Source organism: Pholcus phalangioides, unplaced genomic scaffold (genome assembly GCF_987345545.1).
Source record: "Pholcus phalangioides strain wild (caught in Gottingen) unplaced genomic scaffold, Ppha-v1.0 ptg000024l_1, whole genome shotgun sequence".
In the NCBI taxonomy this organism is placed as follows: domain Eukaryota; kingdom Metazoa; phylum Arthropoda; class Arachnida; order Araneae; family Pholcidae; genus Pholcus; species Pholcus phalangioides.
In genome coordinates this window covers 27059207-27085327 of record NW_028301616.1, presented here as the reverse complement: position 1 = coordinate 27085327, position 26121 = coordinate 27059207, and the positions used below count along the sequence as shown (strand labels likewise).

The 26121-nt window shown below is 32.9% G+C and overlaps 1 protein-coding gene across 2 annotated transcripts in view; it reads left to right on the top strand.

Moving 5' to 3' along the window:
• The window catches only part of LOC149069115 (uncharacterized), a 32520-nt gene extending 9582 nt beyond the window's left edge, over positions 1-22938 (top strand). Inside the window, exons 4-17 of one of the 2 annotated variants that reach the window (XM_089250895.1) lie at positions 47-225; positions 1406-1500; positions 2586-2838; positions 4720-4865; positions 5031-5433; positions 8741-8905; positions 9936-9996; positions 11301-11420; positions 12923-13124; positions 13322-13525; positions 15444-15531; positions 17266-17377; positions 20892-20945; positions 22509-22938. In XM_089250895.1, coding sequence (XP_089107021.1) covers positions 47-225; positions 1406-1500; positions 2586-2838; positions 4720-4865; positions 5031-5433; positions 8741-8905; positions 9936-9996; positions 11301-11420; positions 12923-13124; positions 13322-13525; positions 15444-15531; positions 17266-17377; positions 20892-20945; positions 22509-22631 — 2205 coding nt within the window. In that variant the 3' untranslated portion in view covers positions 22632-22938. Of the gene's footprint in view, positions 1-46; positions 226-1405; positions 1501-2585; positions 2839-4719; positions 4866-5030; positions 5434-8740; positions 8906-9935; positions 9997-11300; positions 11421-12922; positions 13125-13321; positions 13526-15443; positions 15532-17265; positions 17378-20891; positions 20946-22508 lie in introns of those variants that run through there. The other variant, XM_089250896.1, reaches the window with a different exon arrangement.
• Positions 22939-26121: the final 3183 nt, after the last annotated feature.

The window sequence follows — 26121 nt, the reverse complement described above, 5'->3', positions numbered from 1 at the left end:
GTTTCTCTCTCTCTCTGGTTAAAGAAAGATTTCTCTCCATTTTCAGGTACACATAAGTTCAGCAGAGAGTCAGTCTTCTGATAATGGTACAAGCAAAGTGAACGTTGAGGGACAGCGCTGCAGCGAGTGGCTCCAGAATGTAAATTGGCATAAAAGCTGTGTGAAATCTGATATGAAGGGGGATCACTTGGACACAAAAGAGCTGAAGTATCAGTCTTTAATTTCGTATGTATTTAAATATCTAAAGTGGATTACCTTTTTTTTTTAAAATTAATTTATGCTGAAATAATGTGCATTTAAAATTTTCTTTTGAAACTTACGAGTAGAGCACAAAATTAATGAATACAGTATAATATTAAGCCACTGTGTCTTTGTGTGGTCATCGTGCTGGACTCTTGTCCCGTGGATCATGGTTCAAACGTTGTAGATGGCACAGTGTTGGTCAGCTAAAGTTCGTATTCTACAGTTTTCCTACTTTGAGTCGTGAATGCGAACCTGTCTTCCATTGAAAAAAAAATCTCTGCATAGAGAGCAGGCAGACCTACAGCATGATACTTATATAACATGAAAATTCAAACATTTACCATCTTCAATTCAAAATATGGAAGACAAATGGCTGCACCACCATCAAAAACAAGAAACAAGTGCTACGTAAATATGTTAAGGCATAGTTTCTAGAACATTTTGTTCCATCCCCCCCCCCACTTCATGAATTTTTCTCTCCCATCACCCCCCAACTCAAGCAAACCCATAGGATCCTGTGTTATACCCATAGCTTCTATCACCCCACCCCCGCAGTACCATTCTATCACCAACCAGGGGGGCGATATTGACACTTTAGGAAACATTGCATTAGAGGCTACACATAAGCTCAGAACACACATTCCGACGTGTACCGATTTGCTAGAAATTCTGCAGAGGAATGTGTATGAGGTGCATGTACAGTTGAGTGGTAGTAGTACTATAATATTGAAAAAACAGTAGTATATTGCTATCTGAATGTATGTATATATAGTACAAAATACAGTCCAACAATCGCTATTTATTTGCTGAAAATAATTCAATGCTCATATGTCGAACAAGGATTTTTTCTTCATGCAATTTCATCCTCGTATGCCACTTGTCTCATAACTCATTTCTTGCTTTATAAATCAGTAAAATATTATTCAACATTTTTGCTTATTATCTGAATTACGAGTGAATTTGAGATACTTTAAAGTTGAAATGACTTACCATTGGATATACTGCAGAATCAAAATGTTATTATGAAACACAAATCTTATCATTACTGTAGTTGGTGCTATTTGGTATATTTGAAGAAAAGTATATTAATTTTATGTTTAGGCCCTATGTCTATGTCTTGTCGCAATAAGATGTTAAAAATAGACTGTATTTATTATTTCAGTGGTGGATTAGCTGAGTGTGCATGGAAGTTAGAGAAAAGGGAGAAATCTGAGAGAGTGATATGGTCTTACAAGAAGCTGAAAAGACTGAAATCATGTATGTGCAATGTGTCAATTCAATGTATCTTGTTTAATAGAACTTTAAATTTAAAATAAATGATCTTAGTGTAGTGCAGACACTGTCTGAAATAGTAACAGATTATAGACACTATGGTGCGAAACAAATCAATTCTTAGTTCCCATACATTCCTGGTATATGGAGGAACCCCCCATATACTGTAGATTTGGGTACATTGAGTCATCCATTATTTATTCCTTTTCTTTTGTGATGTATGCTTTTATATTGGGTTGCTGTATTTTGGTTATGCAATTATTATACTCTCAGTGGCCAAAAAATTAGGAACACCCCTCACTCAAACTTTGACTCATCAGTGCAGCACTATCGCTGATGTAATAAACCAGAATTACTGAAAAAAGCATTCTCCTGGTAAGAAGTTAACCACCAGTTAACATTGCAATTTGCAGAAATACTGGAACCGCCCCTCCCCCTGGTGTCCACCACTGCAGGAAAGGATGGAGCCTGGGTCATGTCTGGTCTGACAGTATCTCCGAAGCCACTAAACTTCTTGGTTTTTCTCGTACGACAGTATTTCGAGTCTTCAAAAAATAGCAGATAAGCCAAAAAAACTTTGAGCGGAAATCGCTCGTGAATGAGAGAAGTGCCATGCTACTAACACCCATTGCGTGGAGCAAGAAAAGATGTACAATGTCTATAAAAAATATGGATGCCAAATATAACTGAAATACGGCAACCCAATATAAAATCATATATCACGAAAATATGATTTTAAAAATACATAATACACTGCTCGTGAAAAAGATGTTTTATCTGAGTATGGATAGCTTCTCGATTTATCCAAATATGTTTATTGTACTTCTTTTCAAACACGCCACAGATATTCAAAGTTTATTATTTCAATCTTGAAAATTATATTTTATAAAAAAATTTTGAAGTATAAATTTAAGATTGTTACAGATTCAGAATAATTTCTGCTCTTAAATCCTATATTATTGTAAAAGTTGTGGTATTATTATTATTTTTTTTAAAAGCAGCTATTATCCTGATAATTTTAAAATTATTTATGCCAAATCTTCCGATTCAAGTATTTTTTCCTATTTCAGCATTGCACAAAGCTTTAACAATGAAAATCAATGCTCTTAGCATAACAGACAGTATTTTGATGTCAAAATGTTCTTTGTTGAAACTGCCATCTTCACAAACAAGTTCAGCTTCTTCAGAAAATGGTGTATGTAGATCAAGAAATGCCACCATGGATCTGAAAGAAGGCGCCCAGTGCTTTTTAATTCTCAAATCATACACAGCCAAAGACATGCAGCTGAAACCAGGAAATGTCTTGCATGTGTTTCCACCATGGTAATGAACAATTATTTAAGTTTTTTTTATTGCTTAAAGTGGAGTTGATTAAAAATCCCTGGGGGAAAAATGTATTTAAATTGTGCATTTTGAACCCCTTGGTCACAGACACTATTTCCATTGTTCATAATCATTGAATTAGAACCAGCGCTGTATCGGTTTTGACCAGGGTGGTTTTAACCAGCCTAGTCGAAATCAGTTTCAGCCACTTCAAGTGGTCAGAACTCTATCCTCAAATTTTTTTCCCATCAGTTCTTAAAAAGTAGTTACATGAGACTGCCTTAATAACCTAATTTAATTAATGATTGAAGAATTAAAGTAAGAATATTTTTAAATATGTATAGATTAGTTAATTACTTTATTGTATTTGAGTAAAGGTTCAAGGTTGATCAAATTCAAGCCATGATAAAAAATGTCAAAAATTAAGGGGCAAAGTTTTAAGCATTATATTAGTAAAAAACAAATTTAACCATGTTTTTGCCACATTTTACAAAACCTCTACCTCATAATGACACGTGAAAATGTGGAACGAAGTTAAAACATATATGAGCAGATAAAAAAATTGTGAAATTTAAAAAAAAAAGATGAAGAATGGAAATTGTGGTTTCTCTTTGTTTTGACCATTTGAAGGCACCCATGGTTAATCACCCAAAATCGCCAAAACTGATATCAACCAGAACAGTTGAAGTAGATTGTATGCATGGTCAAGACTCTTTAACTATGTGTTATTAACATGGTTAAGACTACTCCGTCGAAATGAATGCAGCCCTGTTTTCTAGCAAAAATATTTCTATGTTTCTTGAAAATGAAAACTGATTTTAATTTAAAATTTAACATGAAAGAAAGAAACAGAACTATCACAGAATTAGTTTTAAGACTATTTCAATATATTTTAATAGTTTTAACCAGTTAAAACCACTTTTAGTCGGCTTGGCCTGGCCAAAATTGTAACTTTGATTAGAACTCGTGTGTACAGACGCTCAATTTTGTCCTTAATATTTTTTTTCACTTAGATTGACTGATTTAGTTTCTGTGGGAGTTGTAAATAGCGGGTGGAAGGGGAGTGGGGAGCAAGATTGCATTCTACTGAAAATAAGAAGATAAAATAAAATATATATTGATGAGGATTATGAAAACCAGTTTGGTTAGAAGTGTGAGAGGGAGAGCTACTTAGAGTCACTTTACTAGAGCGGAAATTTTTGTGGTTTTTTTTTCATGGGATAAACAATCCCCCTCTTGAGAATATAAAAAAAAATTCATGGGGGGGGGGACACTCTGACAAAATACTGTGTATTCCTGTGAATTATTTAGGTTATGCACACTTGTTTTGGGTAATTAGTAGTTTCAATAACTTAGAAGAATGAAAAGCAAAACAAGAGAAGAAAATAATTATTGTTTTTAATGACCAAGTCTATGAAACTCAATTTTTAGTGCTTTATTTGTAGTTAGGGCTTCTGATGTGGAGGATGTAATTTAAATTGAGGAGATAAAATTATGGGGATAACAGCTAATTGCCCTACTTGTTGATGCAAAAATCAGGCTCGGCTTATAGAGAGTGCGTACAGCTGTAAATAATTATTTTTTATTTGTTTTGCTTAATTTAAATTGTGATGGTTTGACATGAATAGCATGAGGATATATATCTGATTATTTATTTTTAACTTTCAAAATGTGTACAGATTTAATTTAAAATATTATTGATTTTTGCTAGATCACAACTTATTTTTTATTATTTTTTTATAACTGTGTTTTGCAGTTATTTGTGGTCCTCTTTTCTCGCCATTAACTCAGATAATTGAGGCTCTATTGCATTGGTCTGTGTGTGAATCACTGTCTCATTTACCTTTAAAAAAAACTACTTTCGATTTTGCTTTTTTCAAGGCAAACTTTGAACATACCATCTTTGTCCTATCCTGTGATATTATGTGCTTTCTTTGTGCAAGAGGAAGAAGAAGTTTTAAATGCTAAATCAAATGAAGATGAGGTTTATGAAAAAGTAATATATCTCAATTCAGAAGATGCGCCAGGTGAGTTTATCAAAAAGAATGAAAATCTTTATGAGCTTAATTATATTGATTATAAACATAATCTGTCCCTTCAATATTCTCAGACTGTAAAGTTATTGATAAATGTGTCATTGGATTTTTCTAACTATTCTCTTGTGGTTCTGATTCTTTCATTCCATTCACCAGAGTCTGAATCCCAGAGCAGCAAAACAGACTTACTTCATCAACAGTTTCCAGATGGAAAAGTTGATGGGAAAAACACCATAAAATCCCACGAACAGTGCATCGTAAAAAGCAAGCATCGAAAAAAAAATAACACAGCTCAGTACGTTTCAGAACCAACCAGCAATACTGAAAACTGCAGTGATGCCTATGAGAAGCATGACCAACAGGTGGAGAACTATATCAACGACGTTGAGGCAGCTAGACTGACATTTACTAGTGCACTTCAAAGTACATGTCAAAAAGAATTATCAGTTGCTGTACGGGTACAGAGGATTTGGTGTCACGTGATGCCAGAAAGTTTGGTTCAGCACAAGCTGAAAGCAAGTCACAATACAGTGACTGCAAACTCCCCTGCTGATGCAAGGTGATTATTTTATGCAGTTACCATTCATTTTTATAACCAAAATATATCCTGTATAATGATACCTCAGCCAACAAATGTCTTGGCTTATAAATATTTTTGCGAATGAAGATTTTTCTGCTTTAGCTAATGAATACAGATTTAGCTAATGAACATTTTTGTTGATATGGATGCACATGCTAATATGAAATAGGCACGTTGTGAGCTGAATTTCATGTAAAATTAAATATTCAGTTAATAGAAAATTCATTGAAAAAGCCCATATTTTTATAGCACATGTTCTTTCAGTGCAGGACTCTTAGTATCGAACTGAACCGTCTGGACATTCCAGGAGCTTATCTTTACCATTTGCACGTATCGGATAAAAATGAGCTGATGAAACCAATAATGAATGGGGACACCTACGAACACAACTCGGTTGTGTCAACACCAGTTTTAGCAGATTAAAAATTCGGTAAAAATTAGCAGTAAAAATTCCAATAATAACATTTTCAACACTTTTCTTAAAATGGTTCAGCACTGATTGTTCTTCAATGTATGTCACAGTTTTTGGTATATTCTGCTTTGGGGGTCTTCAGTATCTCATCTTCCTCTAAATTTCATTTATCCAATTTTTAAGCTGTTCATTTTAGCCTTTGGCTAGATTTTTAATATTTTTTTATAGTGCTCCTTAGTGTTAAAAAAAAATCCATCTTTAAATTTTGGGCAGTACTTAGAACAAATTAAACGATTTTCTATAGAAACCTGTGCAAAATCATGTTCTGGCTAATAAAGGTTTCAGCTAACCAATGCGATTCTGGAACAAATTAGTTTTGTTAGCTGAGGTATCACTCTACTCTGTTGATGTGAGGTCAAGGCAAGCATATAAGTCTAGAGTTTTTGGTTGTTTTTCAACCAAAACTCATTAAATCTGTGAATTAAAATGAATAAAAATGTGCAAATTATTTAGCAACATCATGCAAGTCAGAAACGTGTCATAATAAATGCTTCCACCGCAAGAAGAAATTTTGTCAATAGAATATGTTTTTCGTTTAGTTGATGCTGAATGGCCCTTTGGCTGTACACCTAATGAATCAAGAAACCCTTCGATATATGTGTGCGATACTGATTTCACCCATATTTGCCAGGCATTTACTTTATATTGGGGGAGCGCCTCATGAATAAAATCACTTTCTGCAAGAAAAATGCTAATCCATGAAGTTAAAATTCGGGCTCAATAATGTTTCATGTTGCATAAACACAGATTTTTATTCATATTTCTTGCTTGTAATTTGTTTGTTAGTTTATTATTTATTAATGTTGAATTAAATTTGAGAAATAAGGTGAAAAAATATGCATTCCTAATGATTAACCGGATTTGTTTTAATTAAAATAAGCAGTCAGTTAATTTTAAAAAAAACCCAATTTAAATAAAAAAGTCTGGTTAAATAAAAAAACATAATTTTTTCATACCCTATTTTTAAGTAGTGTTGTTCCTTTGGGTATTGGGCATTATATATTGCAGATCTGATAAGAAATTAATAAGTACATATACTTATATTCACATTTCCTAACTATTCTTATTCTCATATTTATTCAAACCAATATCATGCTAAGTGGTTGTACAATTAGTCGGTGGTTGTTATAATGACTGTTCCATTACTACTGCCAATATGATAAGACTCAAATGAAGGATCAGGGTAAAATGGTTTCAGTCCAAAAAAAAAGTCAAAGTTAATATTTTTGCGGTTCATCTCTTTCGACTAAATAAAATACCAAAAGCAAAAATGTTTTCAGTCCGGTGTAATAATGGAAGGAGGATATGGCATGGGGGGGGGAGAGAAACAATGATTTTAGTCACAGTGTGTAGATGGAAAAACAATCAGAGTCCACCACGTGTGCAGTAGAAAAGGAATTTGCGACAAAAAAAGCTTTCTTTTCAATCTCCTGAAAAATTTTGTTTTATGCACTGAAACCATTCCCCTCCCCCCGATCCTTCAAATGATTTCATATATTTTTGATTTTTCTGTATGTTTTTCTTTTGATATTTTTGATATGTTGACCAATCGATATAATGTCCATTTTTGACAGAACGGGCATAAACTGTATTAGGATCAATATTCATTCACAGATTTTTCAATAGCTGATGCAAGCAAATGATAGGTTATTTTTATTCCTGTACCAACTCGATTTCAACTGTATTTACTTATATTTAGTTATAGGGTGAAGTACCAGAGAATACATTATATACATTATTTTTATAGTTTTATGCTAAAAGGCAGAAATATATTGAACATATATAATAAAGTTTATTGTAATAATCCTTATATATACAGTGAAACACCTACAAAAGCTGTCCGAAATTGTTTGCATAGCAGATATTTCTGCAACTGTTGAATTTGGAAACATACAATTATACAAAAAGATCTCAAATGGCACGTGGCTACTTAAAATTGCAAAATTTTTTGTTGGATCATATACGTAAAAAAATAAAGAAATTAACTTTTTATATAGTCCCAGTGTGCTAAAAGTTCCAATTATTGAAATGAAGATCCAGGTCTACAAAGTCATTTGTAAAGTCATTTGTTCAAGATATTAAATGTATAAAATCTATGTTTTGGCAACTTAATCACTGAGTTAGCAAGATTTCATTGGCTCGAAAGTTTCCATTTTTATAAGGACTTTACACAAATAGAATGAACTCGACCATTGTATTTTTTTATTTAAAATAACTCGCAATTACATTTCTTTGACATTTAAGTAATTTTTGAAATTTTGAATTTAATTTACGTTTTGCTATTCGTAAACCACACCTTGGCAAAAAATGCTGAGAACTTCAAAGTCAAATATCTCAGTTAATATTGCATTTAAAAATATTCAGCCTTTTGTGAATGACTTCTCGGGGCTGCATTTTCATTTCACTAATTAAACGTTTCGAGCGCAGGTTCTACATAAACAAGATAATATTCTATTATTTTATGTATATGATTCCTTGGAAAATTTAAGACATTTTGAGCAACCACACATCATTTGAAAACTTTTAGTTATTACAGAGATATCTGCTATGCAAATGGTATGGGAAGCCTGTATAGCAATACTCTAGAGACCAGAGAAACATTATAAAGGAGTTGTTTTTATAGATGGAATATATTAGCATAATAAAAAGTGCATCGAATTGTGAGATTAATATTGTTACATATTGTTTTAAAAAAAAACATTTCTTTAGACTTATACACTGATAAATTTTCATTGTATTTTCCATGATATGCAATTCAGTGCATTCACGTGACATTCTCAAAATATTTTGTTCTTATATTGTCCTGCATTTTAGGTACTCTCTGTTGTTGCAAGATTCAAACTTACAGTTTTGTGAACTACAACTTATTGGCTATAAGCCAGAATCACCTCAGGGTTGGAGAGATCTCATCGATAATGGAGAGGGGAAGTGCTTCAAATTTGATGGATTGAAAGAATTAGAGCCTCTAATTAGAACAAGGTTTGTGAGTTTCAGTTTTTTATGATGTTTCTCAGAAAATAATTAGCTCAGTGATTCTCAGTGTGTGAGATGTGACTCCCTTGTTGGAGGGGAGGTGCAAAGGTAAGATAAAAAGAAACACTTAAAAATCAATTGAATCTAAAATAATAAGAAAAAAATTTATTCTGATGCAACATTAAAATGCTACCCTCATAGATAGCTATTATAGCAATTATCCAAGCAAATGTGGATTGAACCCAGGGCCTGCTTTAGGAGAGGTGCCAAATCAGAGTGTAAATAGGGAAAAAAAAAGCTTTTTGAACCAAAAAAAAAAACCCAAAATATAGGTCCCACACAGGTAGATATTTTTTTCCTTGAGCTGCTCCTGATTGGACCTGTCTCAAATAATCCAGACCTTACAGAATTTTGATGTTAAATGAAATAAAGTTATAGATTGTCGAAATTTTCTTTACACAGAAGTTACTTTTAATTACTGTATGTGCAATAAAAAGGTTAAATGAATATTAAGTTACATAAAATTCTGTATCATATTTACAGATTTACACAGCTTACAACATTTCAAATATCATACATGGTACTTTGAAACATAAACTTTCAATGTCTTCTGTAATAGAGCACTCTCAGATGCTTTGATGCTCGTGAGCAACTTGAGATGTTTGTCTGGTAATAAGTATAGTGTTCTGTACTTATTTTTCTGATCGACCACCTTCTCAGAAAAAATAAGCTCCTATTGCTCCTTGGCTGAGCTAACCCATAAGATCTCATACTTTTCTGTAGCTTCTTTCTGTAGCCCTTTGATCTGTTCCATCGATATCAATAACTCATTTTTTACAAAACATTTCTCTAATCCCTTGTGCATCGTTATATAGGAATTTCACTGTAGGCCTATAATTTATATTTTTCTACATATTTCAATTGTGTCTATTTTTTAGTTAAAAAAATATATTCACTGTGTGTGTGAAGTAAAACAAAATGGTATACTCATATTTATATCAATTTCATAAATTTTAATTACATTTTAATTTCACAGACATCCTTTGTTGTTCTCATATTTACGAAAATTGATGAAAAAGGAGCAAGATTGTTCAAAGGTATTTTGTCTAATATATTAGGTCTAATATATTTTTGTCTAATATATTCATTTATTTTGTGATCAGTTATTACAGTTCTTAACCTTTTTTTTATAATATGAGTGAAATCAGTTTTCCTGGACTAATTTTGGGGTGCTAAATTCAAATATGAATGCAAAAAATCTCCATCACGTGCATTTCTTCTGTATGCATGATGGTTATTTTTTTTTAAATACACATACTCCGTAGAAAACTTACGCATCTTCGAAATGGAGATAATTGGCGTATTCTTAATAACAAATTATAATATATTATGATAGTTATTTTATCATATCCAGTACTGTTGTTATATATTATTGCACAGACTAGGCTCCTTGAATATCTATCACCAGATTGTTCCATCATTCAGATCTCTTGGGTTCTTTGCCAGGACTTGAAGATGGGTAAAAACTCACAGGAACGAGAATTTGAGAACAAAGAAACACGTGTTTATTTACATCCACTAGAAGTTCTGCTAAAACTACAGCAGGCTTCCAAATGATGTCTTCTCTCTGAGATAGAGTGAAAATTGAATTTCAATAGTAATACATAAGTAGTATACAAATCACATTGAAACTACATGATGAATAAATGTATGAAATCATACTACCAAATATATTTTATTGATTGTAGGTTGATTTTAGGACCTATCATTATTATGACAGCTGGGATATAAATGTGAAGTATGTATTTACGAGATGATAAAATAACAAAAGTTCCAAAATATTTGGATCTAAGTTATTTCCCCCCAAAATATGAAATCATTTTGTGAAAAAACCTTACATGATAGAAAAAAATGGATTTCATTTTTGGAATCATCATTGAAAACAATATAAAAATTAGTGATCAAAGCTACAACAATTTTTAAAAAGTATTTTTTTTGTAGACTTGTGTATTCAAGTTGAGATTTTTTATGCACTTATAGTTAAACTTAATATGGGATAGAATATAAGAACATGGTTGCATTTTGAATGGAGATAGTTAATTAAGATTTTTTTACAATTTTTTTTTATTATGACGGTAAGATAAAAATGTAATAGTACATTTAGATCACAATAAAAAGTAATACATGCAATATCTTAGGAGAAATATGGGGTGGAATTAGAAAAAAATACGAGAATAAATGATACAAGAAGAAAGTCTGCCGAGGATTTCAGATTAAGTTTAAAATTTAGATGAATGGAGGTCCCCCCTCCCCAGCTGTATTCCTAAAAAAAATTGTCTTTCTAAAAAGATTTTTCTTAGATTGAGTAACTAGTTATTGAATAGTTTGAATTTCTCTGCAGATCGTATGCTATAAGGCCAGTAAGACATGTACCGAAGTTTCTATCTCAAGTGTTACAGAAGAATCATGTCCTCCATTTGTACCTTACTGTGTCGAATCACTGGACAGAGTATTTGCAGAGGTAATATGCTTTTATACATCTTTGTACTTAAAAATTGATTTTCCAGCAGATTTTAAGTATAAAAATAATAAAAACACAGCATTTTAGTCTACTGGCAAAGTGGACAAGATGGCTACAGTTTGTTGGCCACAAACTGGCATACGTATCGTGTTAATGAATTGATCCTTTTTGGAAATGTCTTTTATGCAAGGCTGCCTTCATGCATGGGGCTCACCTGTGCACTGCCTGAGGGGGCCTTAGATGACCTTGCATAAGAATTACCATCAATTATATCCAACTTTTTGTGAGTCTCAGTGCATTGCTTGGCCTGGGTGCTCCCTATAATGCCGTCAAGATGGCTCTGTTATTTCTGGTCGGGTGAAACTCGCTTTGCAAGCCGGAATTAGTATACCCTGCTATGGGGTGCTGATAAAACTTGGGTTGCAATTTTTTCCTCAAAAACTGACCTGTGTATGAGCCAACTTCCCCCCGACATGAGAAGAAATTTAAAAAAAAATTAATAATAATTACTGCGCTTACATACCAAGGGCTTGACAAATAAAAAAAATATTTAAGCAACAAACATTTTTTTCTAAATAAAGTCAGTTCAGAATAGTGTGTTCTTAGACTTGTCCAGGACTTAAGGGACCCCTTTCCATGCTAGTAGACATGCTGGCATAATTCTTGATAATTTTGTTCTGTCCTCAGACTTCAACTCAGTTATCATACATAAAAAAAATTTGGTGTTAATAAATTTTTTTTATTCACCATGGCACTCTGGGATTTCTCAATCCCTGGCTTATACACAGGTACATATGGTAATTGCTCAATTCATGGCTTTCACAGCCATCTCTATGCATAACTTACTCATTCGAAAAGAAGATAAATGTTTTTTTTTGCCTAGTACTTCAATTCCCATGGTTCTGGTTTGAATTTATCACAAAATATTAGCATTGTACAGAAAATTTAATTTAGAATAGTTTTACATTATACAATCAAATTAGTTGTTTAAATTATTATGGAAATAAAAGATCTTCATAATATGGAAGAGTAGATCAACTTCACCCAAGTATATTAAGACGTCACCAATGTGTGAATAGGCGTCATAATAGCCTGAAATTTCTTTGAATATTTTGCCTTTGTTTCTCTGTGCCCAAATAATAGAAAATTTTCTAAATGTGTCATTAGTGGAGCTTTTGTTATGAAGGAAAAAAAATCTATTTATTATGTTTAACCAATTGATTTGTGTATAAATCAGGTAGGAGTATTTTTTTATTTCCTTATGTAACACTCCTTTAATTAAATGTGAAATTCAACATATGTTTGATAAATTCTTCCAGAAAATGATTTTTTTTGATTTGTTCATTTCAGAAACCATAAATTTCTACTCAGTTTAGATTGTAGCTGAGAATCTAAGAAATCTGGTTTAGTGTGATATCTTTAAGATACAAATTGTCTACATACTTTTCGGACAACACTATTATTTGCATGTTTGATTGTTTTTCTTTATTTCTCATGTATAGCACAATAGTCAATATCAACGGATAACTTGTGCTGTCAGAATAGTCTCCCATGTATTCGACACATTTTATCTTGTTGATCATTCTGTCAAAGATCATGAGGTATCACCTTATGTAAGGATGAAATTCTGTCCATTGTCGTTCAGACCTGCTTCAGTATGTGTTGGATCCCTCATTGCTGTTGTTGATGCTGTCATGAAAAAAGGTGAAAAGCAATTTTTGGCATCAATTTTTCACCCTTGTCTAATTAATGTAAATAAGTTGATTTTTTCGCCCAAAGTATTTTTTTAAAATATGGCTGCGATGAGATTCCTTTTTATGATAAATGATATTTAACTGTGTGGACTTACTGACAAATTACATTTTGAAAACAAATTGAAATCTGGATTAATTTTTCACCAGGTGTTCTCTATATTGACCGTTATAGCAGGGTTTCAATAGTTTCACCTCTTGTGGGAACTTCATTCATGTCTTCCAGTCAACTTTCAAATCGCTTGGGAATACCCTCCAAAGATGCCATAGCACTCACTTTTCTAGATTCTTCAAAGTGTACGTGGAAATCTCTGTCATCATCATCTGGTGTAGCTGACATAGTTCAAGTTCATGGTGATAATTTATGCTTCATAACTCATTTATTATAACTTTTGCTTGCTCCAAGTTTTCAGTACGAAAAACATTTAATGCAGGCATACCTCGCTTTATGTGCTTAACTGGTTCCGCCAAATAACCACGTAATCCAAAATTGTGTGAAGTGAGTTGGATTTTGCATTGGCAAGTTAGCAATTGGAAGGAAGGGAGGTTCTTCAGTACAATTTAAAAAAATGATAATTTAATGAAATATTCAAGCTTATAAATAAATATGGAAAAAATAAAATTGATAAATCTCTTCATTTGATGAATGAATTCAATTAGTATTACAGTAGACTTTCACTAATCCGGCACGTATCAGACCAGAGTGGGCCAGATTATCAAAATAGCCAGATTACTGGAAACTTTTGGAAGAAGCCCATTTGAATAAGACAGTAGACCCTGCTTATTAGAATTATCGATTACATTGTCATTCATATATGTTTTGCAAAATACAGAACGGACGAATATCATAACATGGGAAATTTTTTTTTATATATCTCAGGATTTGAACCAGACTTCCTCCCAGATAAATTATCATTATCAACCTGCAAGACTGTAGGAGGTCAGAAGGTGTACACTTTATCACTGTATCAACAATTGTGTCTGTACTTAGTTCACAATGCCCTATTTGGGCAGTAGTAGCAGCTATAATCTATGTACACGTGAAGTTTCTTTTGCAATAGTCCACCCGTATAGTAGAAATAAATATAATGTAAAAACATAAAAACCCTTCCTTCAGTTCTTAGTCAGTTTCAATGTTACTTGGCCAAAAGACTTTCTCAAGGGATCTATGAAACGTACTTTACATTAAAAATATTATCATAATTCATAAAACACATCAGAGTTTGATTCTAACTCCTCATAATGGCTGAATAATGATAATAAACACAGGATTCCAGCTTGAAGCAAAAGCTGGAGGTATGGCGATGGTATTTTCTTTTGGTTTTCTGTCAGATATAGTTATCAGAAATCCTTAGTGCCTATGTGAAGACATTAAGTTGTGTTTACTGTATGAACTTCTGCGCACAAATGTGTAGTGACATGTTTTCTTCTTCTATGCTTGAAAAAAAAAGTTACTGAAATCTTTCCAGAGAATATTATCCAGAGTTTACATAATAACATGTAGGCCTATTATAATAATCAAGCTTGATAAATAACTTGAGAATAATTATTATTTTTGATAAGAAATTCTCTGGTAATTTATAATAGTAGTCCTTTGAGATAATATGCTAAAGAATATTCTCTGTCCCCATCTCTCTTCCCGTCAAGAAGATGGGTATATTGAAGTTTGTAGACCAGAATATTAAAGTTTGAAAGCAAGAAAATTAAACCAGCAGGGCTGAATTGCACAACTTTTAAAGAAATGTGAGTGATATAGAGTTTAAGTGTATGTGCATTGAAGAAAACAACACTTCTGTATCTTCTTAGAATGAAGGTGATTGTATAATAATTGCTTCCTTTATCAATTAACTGTGGCTTAATTTCTTTTGTTTTGAACTTATTTCTGAAAATTTATATAATTTTTTAAGATTTTAATCTAAAGGTTTCTAAAATCTTTATAACCAAACTTTTAAAATCTCTCATCATGACCTGGAGAATATTCTCGAACTAAAAGTTGTCATTGGAGGTGATTATACCAAAAATTGTTTTGTTGTAAATGTTTCATTTCAATTCAAGCATTGAAAATTAATTTATATTTTACAATTTAAACAAAATTTGTAAAAAAATTTAAATTATTTAAAAGAAAAATGTATATTCTCGATTATTCTCCAATTTTTACATGCAGGAGAATATTCTCACATGTAAACACCTCACATCTCTAGCATTGTATATATATAACATGGATACAGTGTCACTTCTTGTTAAATATTTTTGTTTATAAAATGATTCATAGGCAAAGTGGCTGATGTAGATGAAGAAAACGCAGTATGTTGGTTGGAATGCAATTTCTGTTCTGGAGAAAACCTCTTCTTGAATTCGCAGTATGAAAGATTTTGATATACATTTTAATTTCAGTTATTTGTTTTCTCTTAATAAAAGTAGATAGATTCAAACTCATGGGGGAAAACTTAAAATGGGTTTTGAGCAAACACTTTTAGTCATAGAATGTGTGATTGAATCACAATAGCAAAGGTGGTGGAGAATGTTTTTGGAGAAATGTATAGCATCAGCTCATCAAAAGCAAGTACCAAACTTCTCAGGGTGTGCCATTGACTATCCGAGGGTGAAGCACGCTCATTTTTGCGAAATTTATACTCCAATGGATTGGAAAGAGCCCATTGCCTGCCTTTCTTCCAAGAAAATCTTCCCCTTTCTTGACTTGTTTTTGTTAGGCCCATGTTCTTGGCATCATGTTTGTTGCTGTCTTTGAAACCTGCAATTATCTTGTCAGCAAAATTTGTCCTTGATGTGCACGCATCATTAATAAGTCCTATCATAGTGTTTGCATGCAAATGCAAGCCGATCACCCATTTAAAAAAATCTCTGCAGGCAGACCTTCAACATAATACTTGCATAACATGGATTCAAGGATTATATTTTTTCACTTTGAAATATGGAAGGCAGATGACAGCACCAACAACCAACATGACATCGAACAAGCATGACTCTGACAACATTATTAGGTTAGGGCTACACAAATGCACAGACACAAAAATATGTTCCTGCATGTATGTGTATATATACCGATTCATTAGAAATTCTGTAGAGTAATGAGTACGAGATGCATGTACAGTTAAGTAGTTCATAGTATAGTGATTTGTGCATTTGAACACTTCATATTTGGCTGCACATTCTATGATGAAAGTGTGTTTTATCACTTCTTAAAGTTTACCCTATGAGTTCAGAATCACCCTGTATATATTTTTAAATAACTCATATCAATTATTTCCATGTTAACTTAGTTTTGTGTTAAAAATTGTTTTATGGTAATGCTATACAAAAATGTTTACAGTAAGTTTTTACTTTCTGAATTCGTCGTGATAACTTATTAACTTAATGCTAAATAACTCAATCATTCATTCATCAACATTTATTTTTTTTGAGGAAAAACAGTCAAAAATAACAGTTTTTACATCATGTTTCTAAGACACTGAGTAAAGGCTACATTATACATTCAAAAGTGTCTGTTCACAAGCTTGATAAGTCCAGATAAAAATTTATCACATGCTAGAGGAAAAACCTTTTTAATATATCTTGGTAGCCATCATACATAATAAATGTTAACTGTGTATGAATTATTTCAAGAATTTAAACTTCAGTAAAACCAGTCAATAATTATACTGTAGAGACTTAGGGAAAAAATTGTGTATAGACAGTTTGAGCATTTTCACTATTTCTTATTGAATAGGAATTCTGCCGGGATAAAAAAGAAAACATTATAGGCAGGTTTATTGCTTATTGTGTGTGACGTAGCCTGAGTGGCATGGTTGTAAGATGCTCGTCTACCACCGTGAAGGTTGCCGTCAAGTCCCAGGTTCAAACTGGGGAAGATTATAGATAAGAAATTTTCCCTAATGAGCTTGGGACGACCACCAGTAGATGGCGCCTTCATTTCCAACCCAATTCCTTAATGGCAGTAAATTGCTGTATATATTGATATGGCCGTAATAGTTGGTGTTTAGTGAAGTAAGTAGCAGTAGGTTTATTGTTATAGACAGTATCATTATACACAGGTTTCACACTGTATATTTACCTTTAAATTTTATTTCACACAGGAAGAAAATGTTCTGTACATCTTGTAATGCTGAGCAGATTGCTCCAAAAATGTTCATGAATATGAGCGTGACTATTGAGATTCCAGACCCCAAAATGTCAGCAAGTGTTGAGGTATGTATCTTTACATTATGATTACTTTGCATGTTAACAAGTGTATGTTTTAGTTACTCTCTAGCTGCTCAATGTAGATGAAATTATACATTTTTATTAGTTGTATAGTTTTATTAATATTAGTTGATAAGCATGTCTTGACAAATCGCATAATAAAAATTTTTTCATATTTTTTTAAAAGGTGGTCATAGAATGAGTGAGTGTAAATAACAGCAAATCAGCACCTCTATTTGGGTTTCTTGCAGCAATTTCGTTTTGAGAATACATTTTGTTGATATTTATAACCAGTCATCTGGCTTTTATTAGCTTCAGACTTCCAAAAAAACATATTTGCAAATTTGAGTTGCCAATGACTGATAATAAGATAACATCACTGAGGTTGAGCAACAAATGTCATAATTTAGCCTACAAATTGCAAGAGGAAATGGCTGTAGTTTGTGTTTAATGATGATCTATTTTTCTTCCTCAAACACTTATCCATGTGACAAAATAAATCTATCTTTGAATAAGCTTTAATTACTTATAAGTGCATCCAGATGGACAGGGTTGTCATTTCAACTTTTCCAGGAAGGGGGGGGGGACGACGACGAAGAACATGTACTCAATGTATGTATGTATGTATATATATATATATACCATTTTTAGTGTATTTTCAAAAAATCCGGGGGGGGGGGGGGTAACAGCCCCATTGACCCCTCCCCAAAATGACGGACCTACAGATGGAAGGATGTTTGTGTATTATGTGTATCTCCCATGTTGCCTGAAGCCTTGTGTAGCCTTGAATCATGTTAAAGACACTATTTACCATGAATTGATGTGTGCCATGCATTGCTCACACACATAAACCCCAGGTCCTGAAGCTGGACCTGTAGGTTATATGCATCGCCCCCTCCCCTTGTATTTCTGGGATATTCTAAGGGGGCTATAAGTGAAGATCAAGTGGGAAGTGGAAGGGGAGCTATAATATGTATTATGCACATTATATAGCGAAGTCAGTGTCCATCTGCGAGTTAAGACATTTTCTCAAATTTCCAGAAAAATACTGAATATGAATCTCTGAAATTTTGGTCATATATATGATATATTTGTGCATGACCATTTCCAGTGAAAATTTAGTCATGAGTGCATTTAAGGAACCGATAAGAAATTAAGTAAGAAAAAAATATTTTTGATCACCCCTGTATCAGAAAAAAAAGCAAATGACTTGTAACTGTAACAAAATATTGTACTAACTTTGTGCAATACTTCTGTGCATTTTCGTGAGAATAGTATGTATATTCATGAAAATATGAATGTTTTCTCTTTTAAAAGTCTTCTTTTCATCGCATGTTTTTTATATATAACATGCAAAGTTTTCAACCAATTTTTCCAAAATTTACAGAAAAAATTACTTCGGTTTGTTCATTTTGACATACACGTGTTATGCTAAAATATTTCTTTTAATTATAGCGTTACACATGCATCTTTGCTCATTCGTATATTGCTGCAGACTTATTCTTGAAGTAATCGAATAACAGAAAATAATCATATACCAATTACCAATTTGTGGAAAATCTCTTATCATTCAGTTACTTTCAGCAAGTTTCAAAATTACTGCTTATTGTATAACTGCTCATCTTTCTGAATTTTCAAAGACGAGGGTACAGGTACAAGAAGGCGGCCCGTTTCGTGGTTATTCATTCATTTCATGTTGAAAGTGGCCAAAGTAATCATGTCACATCACTAACAAGCTTGAAATATAACAAGTTCTACACCAATGGTTCTTAACCTTTTGTGTTCCACAGACCTCTTGTGTCATGAAGTTATGGACTCCCTTTAGAGAATAACCTTCAATATAATTATTTAATTAATTAATTATAATTAATTTATTAATTCTTTGTAACTCCCAATTCTGCCTTTATCTCATCAACCATTTGTCGTAGAGGTATGGTTTTAGTTTTAAATATGTTCAAAATGTGTTTAAGTATTACATTCATACACTTACCTACTACTACGGAATGTCCATAGAAATGATGATAATTCAGAATTAATGAAAGTACTACCTTTCTACCATAAAATCTGTGCTCAGATGGCAAAATATTATGTCACTTTTCCCAAAAAAATGGCGCTCTTCACATTCCGGAGTCTTGTTTGTCAAAATTTTGGAAGGGGGCAAAATTTTGTCTTTCTCTTTCAGTTTATAAGGAAACAAAGAAGGCAAATTGTAATAAGTCAAAAAGCCACAGTATCCCATTTTGGGAAAATATTATTTACAAATTTGCCATTGTGAAATTTTGAAAAAGTGACATAACATTTTTCCATCTGAGCACAGAAATATTGAGTTATGGTGAATCACGAAAAACTTTTTTTTCTTCGAAGGTTTTTTTTCAAGATTTGTTTTTGATTGGAGGTTTCTCTGAATTCTATTATCCTATCGAGTACAAAATGATGTCACGAGAAGACTGATCTCCAAAGAATGAATATCAAGCTGAACTTGAAATGAAGTGAAGCGACCTTGTTGTTGATAGGTGTAAAGGTGTACTTTGTTTGGCTGTCCACACATCTGCAAGTTGAATCCTCAAGTGGGCCCTTATGCCAAAAACGTTTTAATTGCTAAATTTAAAAAGTTTAATAATTTATCAAGTTTCTTTATAACATTTTTCATGGATAAGTTTCACAATGAAAGCGGAAGAGAGTTGTTGGTGACGAAGCAGTGATATCCTGTTCCAAAAAATTGAACTTCCATTGTTTCATGAGGAATATTCACGGCAAGCACGCCTAATCTCAAACAAAAATCTACTTTATATGGTCATAAATATTGATGTGGTCAAGTTGAAGAAAATTGATTTTTGAATTTGTAAAATAGTCATTGGGGGGGGGGGGGGGGGCTATCGATGGAGTTGAAAATTAAGAAATTTCCCTACTTTCAAAGAAAACCAGTGATGACAAAAAATCTCACTCTCCACTCTCAAATGTCTAGTTGCCACGTGGTGACCAGCGGTTGTTAATTTTCACCTTTACCCTATCACCCTCCCGTGGGCAAACATTACCTGTGCAACATTATGTGTGCAATCTCTACTAATTTTGGCAGTGAAAATATAATGTCAGAATAAAAAATATATACATTTTTATACAGTCCCTGTGTGCTGAAAAACCCAGTCATAAAGTTGTTGTCTGGTCTCTCCTCTGAGGCCAACAAAAAAGTGAAATATTTGCTTTGTGACAAAAGATTGATGAGATAAAGAAAAAATTAGGACTTACAGGATATATTTTGGTAGAACCCCTGTATATTAAGGTTAAAACAGTAAGTTATGCTTTCTCATCTAAGCTCACAGACCCTCTGTTAAGAATTCCTGGTTAAGATTATTTGAGTTGGTTTTGGTCCACATTAGCTCGAATAATTTCTAGACTCTACTATATTTTGATTATATTTCACAAATCCTGCTCTTCCCAATTGAAATGGATTATATTCTCCATATGATATTGCATTAACACCAATCAGAAAAAACTTATATAAGCTTCTTTTTATTTCCAGTTGACTAGCGCTACTACAAAGAAAGTTATGAATATTCCAGATGGAGCATATCAGGTAATATTTTTCTTATTAACTTTTTTATCTTTTCACTATGTTAACACTTTCACACTGTATAAGGCTTATGGTCATGATAATTTCCCATGCCTGGTTTTTTAAGCCGTTATTTTCTAAAAAATAATTCCAATATTCAGACCTGCCATCTCTCCGGACTTAGGCAGGAGACTCCGGATTTTTCATTATTCCTCCTGCTCTCCGGATTTTGGCAGAAAATTTTATTTTTACTCAAGCTTTCACGTTCTCGTGACGTCATTGACTGCTGTCCTTGTTAGGGAAAACACCCATAGAAGACAGCCATGGTCATTTCCATCGAGCAACTGTAAAAGAAAGGCTTGGTGACAGCTTTTAAGCAACTGGCAAAGACGTGACTTTGTTTACATAGCGTTTATCGGCAGTCATTCATCGGGCATGTCCTTGGTTGCAGAAATTCCTGAGTAATCGTTATTGTATTCCATTAACAGCCGTGTGGTAAACACAAGTTTTTTTGTCAGCAGCTTTGTATTTACCTAAGCCAAGATGTTTTTAAATTCTTTCTTCCAATTAAATATGTCTTCAGAAAAAAAATATAAAACTAAGCTATATATAAAGCGTTTAAGAGTTCATATATCCAAGATTATCAATCACTGATAGCATCCACAAAAAGAAACTTATGTTTTATGAACAGTATGTAGATGTGATCTCTCTATTCTGCATGGAAAGACTGACACGGAATTATATTCCGCGCAGGGGCAATGCAGAACCTGCCTTGGGGGGATAATGGAACTTTGTCTTAATTTATTTAAAAAATATCTTTTTTGAAAATTTTTCTGATCCAGTCTATGAGTGCCGGGGGGTACCCCCTCGGGAGAATCTCCGGATTCCAAATTCCAAAAGTTGACACGTCTGAGAGTCATATCACCACTCAAAGTTTGTCCCATGAATTTAGAATGACCCTGCATATCTTAAGAATATAATTGCAACTAAAACGTGAGGCATCCCTGTAACCCGATACCCATCTCAATACCCTGTCACAACAATTTCAAAACAAATTAATTGTTTAATTACAAAGCAAGTAAATTATATGCTCAAGATCTGAAGAAAACCCCTTATTCCTATCATAGCGGGGTGCTGTAGCCCAGTCGATAAGATGCTCGCCTAAATTACAAAGGATGTTTAGAGGTGTCGCGAGTTCGATACCCAGTTTGTCCTTGTCAGAAAACTTTCCTGACACAGGGGTACAACAAAAAACAGCGACTTGACCGCAGAAAAAAATTGCTACCGCGGGGAGTCCCCCATCAAGGAGTTAGCGCACCAACCTGTCGCTGAGTATAAAAAACAAGCCTGCCGTTCGCAGTCAGCAATAAATTGTAGATCCCGGTCTAATTAGCCCTTGTGTGCAGAAAATGACCGTGGTGCAACAATAATGATCAAACGATCCTATCATAGCCATGTTACATTCAACTCACTTTATGCAGTTGTTTTGTGGAACCAATTAATCATGTAAAGTGGGGGAACACTGGTGTTATGAACTTGGAATGTTTTATTCACACATAGATTTACTTTGGATTTTATTCTTTACAGCCTCAGTGTAATGTCATGGATATCTTGGGTAAAGTTATTGGACCCATGTTTTGCTATGTCAAAACAAAGAAACTGCTGGATGATGTCCTAAAGTTTGAACTGGCAGAAGTTCATGTTAGATGATGCTGATTTCGAAGTTTTGTGTTTTAAATGTTTTCATTTTTATTCATTTTGTATACCCCATTGTGTTAATATTTCAAACAAATTTTATCACTTATTCATGTATTTTTTTTACGATACTTAATTAAAGTCAATCATTTGTACATAATGACATAAAAAAAGTCAATATTTTTGAATGTTTCACACGTATTATGTGCCCGTGAAAAATTTTAATCTTTTATTTAAAAAAAAAAACAGTATGAAAATATTTGTAAAATAACACTGTAAAATAAGAGTTTCATTGTTATTAAATAGCATTCTTCAATCTTGTTCTTGTGATTTGAAATCACTTCTCTGTGTGAAATCTGTTAATATTTTGGCTTATAAAATGGGAATAGAAAAGTCCTTTTGACCTGAAATAACTTGTGAATGAAGAGAGCTACAGTAGCCACAACTCATAATTGTTAAGGTAAATGTGATAAATCAGTTATTATGCATACTTACCTATCATTCTGGTAAGTTTGATAAATTTATTGCTTTTACCACAAATATGTATAATACCCAAGTGTCATTGGTAAATTTGATGAATACTTGAAATTCATCGCCTTTATCTGTGATTATGCATAATACCCCAGTGTAATTGGTGAATCTGATAAATATGGAGAAAATTCCAAATGAGTCTAGTATGTGTTGTGAACGGAGTCTGACTCTGATGTAACAATAACAAATTTTACGATTGCACACCGATATGATAATACATGTATGAATTATCATGTAGTATGATTTATCATGTTTATTGCATCACAGTGGTATTATGCATGTGAGTGATAATTTTTTTTAGTACTTGTTAAATTTACCAATTTGCTTGGGTACTGTGTGTAATTAGTCGTAAGAGTGATCAGTTTAGAGAAATTTATCAAATTTATGAACAGCGTTTGAGTACTATGCATAATCTCCAGTAAACATAGTAAATTTAGTGAAATTTATCAAACTTACCAAAATGCTTGGTGATTATGCATAATAACTAATTATTTGCATAACCACCGGATTTATCATATTCACCACGTAATATAGCAATATATCATTGAAGCTCATTAAGATGAAGTTGAAAGAGCACCAAAAATATTTCTTAGGCTGGAATTATGCTATAAAAGTTTCATAAAATCCCTTTTATAAATCGTGAAAAATCCAGCCAATGAAGCTCATAGGTTACATTCGACAAATACATCCCATTATCTTATTGGTTGAATTTTTCAAATTTTGTGAAAGAACTTTTAGTTTTCACTGTGAGTCCGAACATTGCCTCACATACTGTAGCAGGGCTTCTAGGAAAGCATCTTTGGTGGGACCCTGATCAGATTTTTAACAGGCCCCACTATTATGAATTTGTAGTCTAAAAAACAAAAAAAGATACAAATCATCCCGGGCTGGAGCTCTGTCAATCTCACCCTTGTGAGCACAAGGCCCGACTTTGACATGATGGGGTCCTGGGCAACCGAGGTATTACCCCCCAACTGTAGTCAAAGAGGTTTGGTACGTCAGCAAGTACACTACATGTTGTTTGTAATTACATTGAGAAAAGGATATGCACTATTTTTTTGAATGAAAAATGCAATTTAAAATTTTCCATGAAATGTCTTACAATGCTTTTCTCACACTCTCATATGAGCAAAATCATTGATAATGTCATCAAAAACCTAATTTTTGAGTTACCGCAACTCCAATACACAAAACTAAAGATGAGTTGTTCTTGCAAAAAAACTGAAGTGAACTGATGATTTTATCCTGTTTAATAACAGTTGTATATTGATGATGTTGTCAATGGTAATTGAATGCTGGTCTTAACATTTGAACCCCTCTGGGTAAAAGGCTTACATCCCTCGTAGGACAGAGCCTGGGCCACGACTGGTCTTAACATTTGGAGAAATGTCTCTTCTAAACCTCTAGTGTTATTTAACATTTTTGTGTCACCAACCAGAAACGAGGATGAAAATTGTTGCAGTTTGTCTGAAAAAAATTTGTGTGCAAGATCAGATGCATAAAATTTTGCATTGCAAACGTACGAAATCTTCATGAAAATTTGAGGATTTCATGTTGATCAAAATTTGAGGAAATTTTAAATATGAAAATTAAGTGAAAAAATATGAAAATTAAATTAATGCAAATAAAATTTTAAAAATATGAAAATTTGATGATTTTACGTTGATCAAACATGCAAACTTTCTCTCGTGTCATCGTTTCATAAATCATTTTATAGTAAAAAAATGTGAAATACGCACTGAGGAATCGAACAAAAGTCTTACAAAAATATTGTAATAGGTGCATTACACATGCTGTGTAAAGTCTATTACTGATTAGTATAACATTAAAATTTATTAGGAAATGTACCAAATATATTTTCTATTTTGTGGTTTTTTCTCTCGTTAATTCTGAATTTTCATCATTTATGGGATTTTTCTCATTAATTCTGAATTTTCATCATTTATGGGATTTTTCTCATTAATTCTGAATTTTCATCATTTATGGGATTTTTCTCATTAATTCTGAATTTTCATCATTTATGGGATTTTTCTCATTAATTCTGAATTTTCATCATTTATGGGATTTTTCTCATTAATTCTGGATTTTTGTCAATTCTGGGATAAAATTGTGACAAAAGTCTTCGTTAACCGAGATATCACTGTATAACTAATGTACCTTAAGTTAATTATTAATTAAAAAATAAAATAGTCATTAACCAGCTCTGTTGCTTTGGAAGAATTTTAAATTAATCTCATATTATTAATATCTGATTGAATTATTTAATATATCAGATATAAAAACTGCGAGTTCACCGCGATTTATACGAGATACTAATTAAGGAAAGTTAATTAATTCCTGCTTAAATGGCCAGCAACTCTAGTGCGGACGAAATTCCTTGTACCGCGTTAACATTAAGTTTTCTTTGGTTGTTATAATTTTAATGCAGGTACTTATAGTTTTATACGATTTACGCAAACTAATTGATGTACTGAATTATTCAAATCAGTGTTGTAATTAATCAGTGATTTTGAATATAGTACGCTGATTGTAGTATATTTATATTGTGTTCGAATCGAGATATCTATGCCGTACATCAAAACAAATGTACTTAAATACCAGTTTGTAAATTCTGCCAGCAGATGGCAGCAGAAGTTACGTTATTGAATCACTTATTCTGGTTAATTATCGCGCGAATTTTTGAACATTCACGGAAACAGCAGAAAAAGAATACACGTACAGTGAAAGCTCGCTGCAATGATAAATCCCTCTACAACGATACTTTTCCAAGTCTTGTTTATAAATGACAGTACGCAGGGCCCCCACATCCAGGAGTAGGGCCCAGGGCCGTCTTAAGAGTATCATGGGCCCCCGGGCCAAGTGGTTTTTCTGAGGACCTACCAGGTAAATTACAGAAAATTTCAACCAAATCTAATTTTTGTGAGGCCCCTCTTCTCTCGAGGTGCCCGGGTAGGCCCATGCGTTAAGACGGCAC